At 38.1% G+C, this 10,918-nt stretch overlaps 1 protein-coding gene across 1 annotated transcript in view; it reads right to left on the bottom strand.

The window, feature by feature from the left end:
• Positions 1-5,750: 5,750 nt before the first annotated feature.
• Positions 5,751-10,918, bottom strand: part of EGLN1 (egl-9 family hypoxia inducible factor 1) — a 93,438-nt gene continuing 88,270 nt past the window's right edge. Inside the window, exon 5 of the mRNA XM_049868661.1 lies at positions 5,751-9,936. Within this exon, the coding sequence (XP_049724618.1) occupies positions 9,872-9,936 (65 nt within the window). The 3' untranslated portion in view covers positions 5,751-9,871. The remainder of the gene's footprint in view (positions 9,937-10,918) is intronic.

Raw genomic sequence — 10,918 nt, 5'->3', positions numbered from 1 at the left:
TGTGTGTTATGTTGAATGTATGCAGTTATACTTTCATGGAGGAATCGTTTTCTCTCATTACAATTTAACAAATTAAGTGCATTTAAACTTTTTTTTAAGCACATAACTGGCCAAAACCATACAATGTTCAGGGGTTTTGAAGGAAATAAGACAGTCCATGTCCTAAAGGAGCTTTATAACCTATTTGGGGAGTGAGACAAAAACAGATTAATTTCACTATAGTTTGGTAAGTGCTATGATATCCTTATCATACTAGATGCTGTAGGGACTAAAAAAACCATTGCCGTCCGGTCCATTCCAACTCATAGCAACCCTATAGGACAAAGTAGAACTGCCCCATAGGGTTTCCAGGGAGTGGCTGATGGATTTGAACTGCTGACCTTTTGGTTAGCAGCAGAGCTCTTACCACTGTGCCACCAGGGCAGGAAGGACAATTAGCAGAGCCCAAGGATTTGGGGGGATGTTTCTTGAAAGAGACAGCATCTAAGTAGAGTCTTCAAGGGTGAGTAGGGTTATTAGCCTGGTAAAGATGGATAGAAAGGGCATTGCAAGGAGTAACACCAGAAATGGCACAGGTAGATAAAACGTTCTACTGGAGGAACTATATACCAGAACCTGTTGCTGGTGAGTTGATTCTGACTCGTAACAATTCTATAGGACAGAGTAGAACTGCCCCATACGGTTTCCAAGGAGCCCCTGGTGGATTTGAACTGCTGACCTTTTGGTTAGCAGCCGTAGCTCTTAACAAACGATGCCACCAGGGTTTCTGGAGGAACTATAAGCTGTTGCAAATGAATACAGTGTAAAATGTGAGAAATAAAATGGCAGAAGGAGAAAGACTGCAGAGAGGACAGATCTAGCTAAGCAGAATTGAGGTGAGGGTGGTGCAGCGGGCCTTGGGAAAATGTTTAAGCCCGTGAACACGTTCAGCTGTGTTCTGATGGATTCTCTTGGGGCAGTATAGATGGGAGGGAGAAGGGCAGTGGCAGGGATGGAGAGAAGGGTGAGAAATACTCAGGCAGTAAAGGCAGGAATTGTCAAGTGCTGGGAAGTATGCTGGCTGGCAAAATTGAAATTAATTTTAAATACGGAATTAAGTAAGACTTGACTTCCACCAGCTGCTCCTTGGAAACCCAGTGGGACAGTTCCTCTGTGTCCTATAGGGTTGCTATGAGTTGGAATCAGCTCCATGGCAACAGGTTTTTTTCAGGTTACTTCATTTGTGTAAAAGCGTTGGAGAAAACTTGCATGCTAAGAATTGTTACTCACCCAGTCTGAGTTATTCATATGAAAGATTTTTTTTTTTTTCTCTTTGTTTTAGGCTTTTCTTTTCTCCTTTAAAGTAAAGCAGATCCCTACCTTAATAGCAGAGCTGGTAATTCCAGTTCAGCCTTTAAAACCTTTCAATACTGTCGCCCTCCTCCCCCATTTGGGGGAGAAGGGAATGAGGGAGAAGGAAACTAGACTTTATTTTTGTAAAAACTTGGTGTTTTATAAAGCACTGTTACCAGCAAAACTAAGTTTAGAATTTTTTGGTTTGCTTTTGTAGACTACAAATGCATGTATTAACTGGACATTCTAAGGTGGGTGAGAAAATACTAGGACCAGAAAAACTTACCATACCGTCTCGTTGTCCCAAAGCTCTGAGATTTGTTCTTTCAAAGCTGATAGGGTTTTTACACAGAATGTCAGTGTAAAACAGCTGAGGTATCTTAAAGCAAAACTGGTTCCTAGCTGGGATCCTTTGCCGGTGGCAATACATTGTTTCATTGAGCTGTTCCAGAAAAAAACGCTAAGCATTTGTTGTCATTTGTTAATCCTGTTACTCAAGGGGGCTAATGGTTTCCTTTTATTCTTTGTCTCAGTTTTTGTCGCTCAGGCTCTTCTTGCTTTTTACCAATGTGGTGGTGGTTAGCAGCATATCCACCAAATAAAGTGAAACTTTAATATGATAAAACACCCATATGATAATCATTAAAATTTAAGTTGACTAGGGAGTTGAAATTAGCAGAAAAGGATGAGATGTAGAGATTGCCTCTGGCCTTTTTTTTTTTCTTACATTCCGTTAGAATGCTGGAAGAAGTTATATGATGAACACTTCATCCTCATATATCTTTTAAAATAAGTAAAATATTTGAAGATCTTTAGTGACTCTGGAATCACATCATTAGTAAAATTTCCAATGTTGTGTTTTGTACAGAAAGCTGCCATTTGCTTTCCTGAGCACTGGTGTGAAACCTGCCAAAAGATTTACCCTCTTGTCTACTCAACACTAGGTGGTGCTCTGCATAGTTAAATTTTTCTGAAACACTGAAGACAAAGCAAAGTCAAATGAACAAGAGAAACTTGCCAACTCCTGGAACAATAATTGGCAGTTCTGATTCATAGGAAAGGTTATGCTCCAAGCCCTGTGAGGGGACAGAGCAGGCCAAGAATGTGTGCTTGTTCAAACAAGGGACTGATACACAAGTCACTTAATCTCCCTGAAATTGTTTTCATTTCACCTTTCACTATGAACACTAAAATGATAGTTGGTTTTCTACTGTAAGAAACCAGTACCCAGATCTGTCAAAGCAATGATAATGCCCAACAGGAAGTCTTCCAGACAAAGCAAGACCTGTACTTTCCTACTACAGTATTTTTAAATTACAGTACTCTTCCTTTTGCTCTACCTTGTCTAGTCTGAAAGCTTCCTAGGACATGAATAATAATTACATCCTTTGTCCTACATCAGTGATCGTACACCTTTTAGATTGTTGGTGTTGAGTGAAATGGCTAGGCATTTCTCAAATTCCATTCTTTTTTGCCTTTGCAAAAAAACACTGTTGAACGCTGACTTCTCTGAAGAATCAAAGTTTCAGTGTATTTTCAAGCTAGAATACCCTTTGACCCAAGTCATTTCCAGGTTATAGGCATTCCTTGGAAACTAAATGTATGAAAAATTCGATTTACATGGAAGAAACAGGAGGGCATTTACTTTTCAAAGATTCCTCAAGGGATCTTTTATGTATTTGTATACATTGAAAAAAATTCAGTAAATATAAATTATCCATAAATTATGGATTGTGTATATATATAGACACATATATATGCACACACACATAAATGATCTCCAGTAACTCTAAGATGAACTCACACTTCCTGTTCAGTTGCATTCGTAACACCAGCTATTCAAACAGCTACCTCTACAGGATCCACGAGGGGAAGACAGAGCCCAGCCCCTGCCCATCATGCCCAAGTCCCCCGTGCTGCTTGTGCATTTGTAGATCGCTCATTCTCAATGCTGTACAGAATTTCATTGTGTAAGTTGTACCCCAATTCATACAGGTACGTGTGTGGCCATTCTACTCACTAATCCTTTTTAATTTTTTGTTTTCTTCTCTTGGCTACTTTCCTACTTTTTTCAATGCCCTTCATTGTATTTTCAGCTGAATCTCTTCTTCCTTGACCACCTTGTAGTTTAATCTTGAGATAATTTTGTCTTTTTCAACTCTTTGCTGACTTGCATAAACTCTTGTTTTGGTCCATTTCTGTTCAGAGATTGAGGTTCTAACTTCGGGTGTTCATTTTTTCTTATCTGCAAAGGCCTATTTAAGGATAAATTCAGGCTCAGATGTTTTCTTTTGCCTTACAGTTGAGGGGCGAATTTTGATCCGCTATAATAGACTGTTACTTTGTTTTCTTCGTAAAGTAGCTTTTATGTATGTTGCCTGCCTTTTGGTGCTCCTTTTGAAGTGTCTTCTTTTTCTTGACTTGCAAGAACAGTTGCTTCTACATAGGCAGGGGTGAGAGCCTTGTGTGGCTACTAGCTCAGTTTCTTGAATCCAGGATGCTCTCTTTTGCTGGCACAGTGAAGCACAGCACTTCTCAGAGATGACTTTTTCTTTTGTGATGTGGCAGGGGTTGGAGTCTCATACCTCCCACCCCACCCCCCCGCCACCCAGAATCCTTCTTTCACTTCACTATCAAGCCTGAGACATCTCCCTCTCTCCCAGAAATGATACCTTCCCCAAACAGCCACCATCAATTTCATGTACTTTCTGTATGGTTTTCAGATTTGAAAGAGATTCAGATTTAGGTTAGCTGCCAATATTCTTTGAAAACCAGAAGTCCAAGTGCCTCCCTCTCAAATATGAACAGACAACTAAGAATTATTAGACATTTGAGGAAACTTCTAATGTGAAAGACAAAAATTAAAATAGAAAAAAGGTTACTTTATCTAGTAAATAGAACAGGTTGTTACATAAAAAATATTTAGAGAACAAAAGAGAGCTCTTGAAAATTAAAAACATTGTAGCAGACATGAAACAACAGAAGAACTGGAAAATAAAGACAGCCCAGAGTAAAGCACAAAGACAAGTTATAACTAGACAACTATAGGCTCAAACCAGTAGGTGCACTAAGTAACAGGTGCACCAAAAAGAACAGAAAAAGTGGAGTTGAGAAAATAATGAAGTAAGACAATTTCCCAAAACTGTTTTTTAGTTATGTGCTGTCGAGTTGGTCCCGGCTCATAGCTACCCTAGGTACAACAGAATGAAACACTGTCCGGTCCTGTACCATCCTCACAATCGTTGCTACGTTTGAGCCCGTTTTACAGCCACTGTGTCAATCCATCTTGTCAAGGGTCTTTCTCTTTTTTACTGACCCTCTACTTTTTTGCTGACCCAAATCTGTAGGGCATGAATTCAGTTTGAATGCCTAACATGGTGATTGAAAATAGGCACACACCAAGACATATTGTAAAATTACAGCGCACTGAGGACAGAGAATATTCTATGAGCCTCCAGAGAGAAAAAGATTGCATATGAAGAATTAGGAAAACGAAGACTCCCAATGAAAAATGGCTCAGAGTTCTCTGCATCCACACTGGAATCTAGAACCAGTGAGGCACTGCCTTCAAAATACTGAAGGGAAATGATTCCCAAAGCAGAATTCTGTACTCAGCCATCAGTTAAGTGTGAAGGTTAAATAAAGACACTGGTCTCAAAAAATTTACCACCCCACACTTTTGCAGGATGTATTGGAGGATATGCTCTACTAAGATATGGAAATAAATCAAGAAAGAGGAAGACATAGGACCCAGGCCAGCTGTAACACAGACAGTGAGTGGGAAAGAGGATCTCCACAATACCGGTGAAGGGAGATCCAAGGCAGGCAGCTGTGTGCCAGGCAGAAAGGGCAGCCAGTCCAGCCCGGACCAGGTCAGAAGCCACAGGCAACAAATGAAAAATCAAAACATTGACTTTAAGGGGAAAAGTAAGTTGTGGAGGAAAATAAAAGTAATCACAGTTTATGACTCAGTTATGAGTTAGCACAAGCAGTCATAATCGGAACACTAAGTATTAATCTGATCTAAATTACAACACAATTAGAAGGAAGGTCAGGGGACATGCAAGTGTGCTTGTGTATGTGTGGTAGGGATGGTGGAAGAGGGCTGGAAAGAGATGTTCTCATCTTCCATGTGAGAATAGTTAATGGCTAATATGGAAAAATTAAGATGTAGCAATGCATTATTATTTACATCCAATGGGGGTAAATACCCAAAGAATCACTCAAAAGTTGAAATTTGTTTTCTCGGAAGAACTTGAGGGACTGCTATTTTTTATTAACAATCCTTATAGAACAAGTTGATTTAGCTATATGTACAACTTTGATTAAAACAAAAAATGAAAGTGCATGTTCAAGTCCTAGCTTTCATAGCTATGTGACCTTGAGCAAGTCACTTCCCTTATCCTGTTTTAATTATAAACAGAGATAAGTTTGCTCAGCTTACTTTACATGTCTGAGGGGAAAAAAAAACGTGTGATTTTGTAGAGCACTATAGAAATACAGTAATTTTGGCAGAAAAAGTTCTAATCTTAATGAGGGAAAGATCTAATAATTTTTTAACCCTTTGCTCAGAGTTAAAAAAAAATTACCCATTCAATAAATAGAGTTTCAGCTACGTGTAGGTGTTTACGGTCTCCCTGTTTTGTGAAGTGGTTTAAGTGTTTTCTGCTTAAGACACCATTCCCAGCTCATGAGGCCACACCCTTTATATATCTCATTTCTCCAGTGGTATATCCTTGAGCATTACCATATTTCAGATGAAATTTACTTGCTTGAAATCATGAAAAGAATCTGCAGCACAAAAATAGAATCTGGGGGATGTATTTCTGGCCTTAGAAGTCCAAAACATTATCCTTGAAGCAATGGAGGCTATAGACATCTGAATGCTTATAAACTAATTGGAAAAAAATTCAATATACAATTATTAGATATGTAATATAAATATGTATCATTGCAGTCCATACTTGGACCACTGTGCACTTTGGGAAATAATCTGACAAAACACCTTGCACTGATGATTTAATTTAATCTAAGGTATACACACAAAAGACCTATCATTGATAAGGAAAGCAACGACCACATTACTGCTTCCAAGTCATTAACATTTACACTTGATAAATTGATGTTGTTCAAAGCTTGTTAACCCAGTTCTCTCTGCAACTATACTATCATACTGTTAAAGGCTAAGGGAATATTATTTGTTGAAGGCCCACTATGCTCAATGTGCTTTTACCTACTGTGCTCTTTTTATTACACTGCCTAGTTTAGTGGTGATCTCTTAACTTGTTTGCCTTCTCCTTTAATCCTCCCAGCTGCATTGTTGTTGAGTGAATTCTGACTCATAGCAACCCCATGTAACAGAGAACTGCCCCACAGGGTTTTCTTAGCTGCGATCTTTTAAGGAAGCAGATTGCCACGTTTTTCTCCTGAAGAGCCACTCAACGGGTGGGGAGTCTGAACCACCACTTTTTGGTTAGCAGCCAAGCACTTAACCATTGTACCACCAGGGCCCTTCCCAGCTATAATTGAGTATCCCACCATAGTTCTTCAAATATCCCAAGATGCACATGAAAATAACAGCACTACACTAAAAACTGCTTAAAAATAAGCACAATATATGAACATTTATACTGATCTCACATTGTAATAAGAGCTCTTATATTTTAGTCTATGCCACACAAATTAAAATATTCTTGCATACACATAATAGGGCACCCGTGACAATTAGAGATAAACGCCTAATGCCTCTTCCTTTTCACGGTAGACGGGGTGACACAAATATGGTCAACAGCTATGAATGTTCAAGTAATTGTTAAAAGGCTAAGAATCCAAATACAGAGCTTACTGATCCCAGGGGCAATCCAATTACCCCAAGGATGTTTCTAAAACTGCTGGACACCTATGTTTATTGTTCTTTCTTTCCCTCATTATAGTTTACAAAAAGTAACACCAAATGTTCTGGACTGAGCCAGAGATGTGTGACAGAAACACATGATCTGATAAAAGGGCCTGTTAAGAAAGCCAATGATATGATAAGGGGATTCAAAAACAAAACAAAAAACAACTGGAAATAACAACCATAATGTTTTCAAGAACATTTATACATCTTTTTAATTAGATTAGCTTTACAAGCAACTTGAGAGCTCTTTCATAATGAAACATTGTTTTTCAAATTACATAACTTTATAAGCTATCTGTTTATGAATCCTGAAGTTCTTTGCCTGCTACTGATAAAGGTTTGTGTTTTACAGCTGGTTAATGTGTTGAATAAAAACAGCATAATAAAGTTTTATCTGTAACCAGGATTTAACACATATAGGACACAAACAGTTTAAATTCTGTTTTAAAGAGAGTCCTGCTTAGGGATAAGTTAACGGTCACACTAACATGAAGTGAACGGATTTGAGATGGATATTAAAGAAATGGCTACCCCGATTGTTTGACCCTTTCACAATGATCTCTGAGAAATTATATAAACTTAACCACAACAAAAAAAAGACCACTGAAGACCTGTCTGGCCAGCACAATCCAGAGAGAGTAGAATCTGATACTGTGCACCACCGCTGGAGTATACACTTGGATAACACAGGGGTTCCCAAATTAAAAGGCTGTTGCTGTACATCTTGAAGATCAAACAAGCCTGCTATCAACATAATACAATTTCTCCTAACCCTAACAACGGTAGCACTTGGAGTTGTGGCCTAAGGCCATGCACTGCACCGCTGACCAGATGCAAAGACAACTTGCCTCCGGGACCAGGCAGGCAGAGGCACTTGCTGTAGAGATGTTAAGTGTTACTGTCTGGAACGAAGGAGAGGAGTGGAAACAGACTGAATGCAGCCAAGGGAAAACAGCAGTCGACTATCATTTTTCTCCTGCAAGGTCACGATAAAATGACATCACAATACTGAAGATTTCATTCCCATCCTAAGTCCACACTGTCAGTTTCACTAAACAATTTTTCTCATGTTTTACATGAACAATAGCAATCTTTTAATAAAAATTACTGAGCTTTCCATAGAAAAGGTCTCTAATTGATGACTACCTATACAGATGCTACAACTGTCAAAAATTGAAATATACAGAAGTATTTCTGTACACTCACATTATTTTGGCAAAGAAGATCAAGGATAGAGATAGAAAACTTAAGTGGGCAAGGTCTTACACCCATAATTCATGTAAAATATGGGATACCACCCTTTGGGCTTTGCTAAAGAACTTAGGAAACTGAAGTCTACTAAGACACCCATCCCAATTTCATAACAGAAATCTGGGAGGCTGTGTGTGATTTTGCAATATTCCCTCTTTTTATGAAAAGTAAAAAAGAAAACTCTTAGAACATAAAAAGAACATAAAGATAAGATTATCTGGTGTTTCTTTTCTTTTTTAATAACTAAACATAGATCTTGCAGTACTGATAAAAGGCCAGCATCACACTTGGGAAACGCCTCCACTGTAGTATGAGAGTCACCCAACATTAAGTCCGTAAAACACATTTCTGTCTCAATTCATGTATAATTTCCTCTTGATACTATTCAATAGAAACAAGGTTCTAATTTGCAGAACAGATGGGTCATAGTATTAGAAAACATAACAGTAAATTTGCAAGTAAAACCAACTTGAAGAGAAGCAAAAGGAAAAGTCGTAGGAAAGAAGACATTAACTCCTAGCTCTACCTGAAAGCATAAGAAAGCCCTTTATCTTAGGAACTTGAGTCTAAGGCTAACCTCAAGTTCATTTAGTGCCAGTCACTTTAATTTTTTAAAAAATATTTAACTTAAAAAGCTAAATCCTTCTTACTATTTTTTTTAACACGAACTAAAAGTTATTGGTAGTAAATGGTGACTATTTTCCTGTTATGTTTCATTATTAACAATGTCAATAAAAGCAGCAATCTTTAAAAGTTCAAATTAGTGTAAGATAAGACTACAAAAACAATCTGGTTTTTCAGTTGGTAATTAAAGTGCTCCTTTTCTTATTTTAAGTACAAGGAAAATTAAAGTAATCATCAGTCACTGGCAACAATCATTGTAAGAGGTCTGTTAGGGCAAAATTTAATAATATGAAGTTTACAAAAATAGATCAATGCTATTTTGGGGGAATAATAACTGCAATTTTTTTCAATTCATTTTTGATAAATTGTACCTGATCATACAAAAATTACCCAAAATTCAAACTTGACTATATAAAAAAGGGAGAGATGAAATGAATTCAGCTAGATGTCAGATCTGGTAAAATATAAGAATGAAAAAATTCTACACAGGGCACTTATTTCGTGTCCAGATGTAAATATCATTTTCAATTGACAGCTTATATTCTTCCCATAAGCAATGTGAGATTTGCAGTCGGTCATGCAGTACAAAGCCACGGCAGTCAAAATCTTCCATTTGATGCAACACAAAACATAGTTTTCTTTTTCCTTATTAAAATGCCAACCGGTTGTCTATTTTTCTTTATTCCATTTATTTGTATTCACAAGTTAACAAATAGCGTCAACAATTATTGTAGGTGAAGTGGGGGTATTGCTGGATCAAAGGCTCTATAAAACGTATTTACTGATTGAATCAGAAGGTTTATTGAGTTCAACTCTCACACCTTTTTCACCTGCAAGGGGGGGGGAGAAAACATTCATTAAGCACCGAAGAGCCTCTGCTACTGCTTCCTCCCACTTAATTCCTAACATTATGGGCAATATTTCAACTCTGCAAACCTCATCTGAAGACAATCACGCTTGCGCTTCCAAATGCTACTACCCTCGGCATTCTCTTAGGATGAATGCGTTACTCTGAAACAGCAGGCATTCAGAGGCCAAAACTGTTCTCTACGCTGAGAATGATTCGGGCACCTTCATTTTAAATGAAATTTGGATTGCTGTGAAACAGTAACGTGTTCAGCATCACTGAAAGCTCACTACTGGGCATCTGCCCCAAGTATCAGCTTTAAAAATTCATGGAAAATATACGATGTTCATGTTTTTATAAAAGGTTGATGTGGGATTATCAATGGCTCATGGGAATACAGCTAGTTAACTGATAATGTGACAATTGAGCAGACTTTGAGAGACACGAAGTAGGGTCAAAGAAAAGACAAGTTCGTGGTCCATCAGATGTGAAACTAAGACCCGCTGGTCTAGGAGCAACAGTCCCTACTGCACGGGGGAGGATGGCACAGGAAGGCTCTGTAGATCTGCAACTGGATCTACATGCCTGGCTGGTGTCTGCATTTCAGTTAATCCACTTGGTGTTAGTTTCCTTCACATCCACATTCAACGTGGAAGATCTGAGACACTCCATTTAGGGTATGTAAGTTTAAAAAGGAAAGGATATTAACTTCCTTCTAAGGAGAGAACAAGGGGAAGCCAGATGGCAATTACCAAGAGTTAAGCCACCTTATGATTGAAAAGGATAATCCCAGAAAACCTCAGCTTGTATTTGAATAATTTATTCAGGCTTATTTGTCTCAAACTTTGCTAATTTTTGGGCAATTATGTTGGTTAAACGAAGATGACCTAACAGAAGTCTACTTTTAAACAGGGGAATTAAGAAATCTGACAAAAACAAGGAAGACGTCTTCATGGCGTTAAGGA

Source organism: Elephas maximus, chromosome 24, assembly GCF_024166365.1.
Source record: "Elephas maximus indicus isolate mEleMax1 chromosome 24, mEleMax1 primary haplotype, whole genome shotgun sequence".
Lineage (NCBI taxonomy): Eukaryota > Metazoa > Chordata > Mammalia > Proboscidea > Elephantidae > Elephas > Elephas maximus.
The sequence above is the reverse complement of the archived record's forward strand: the minus strand, read 5'-3'. Positions and strand labels throughout refer to the sequence as shown.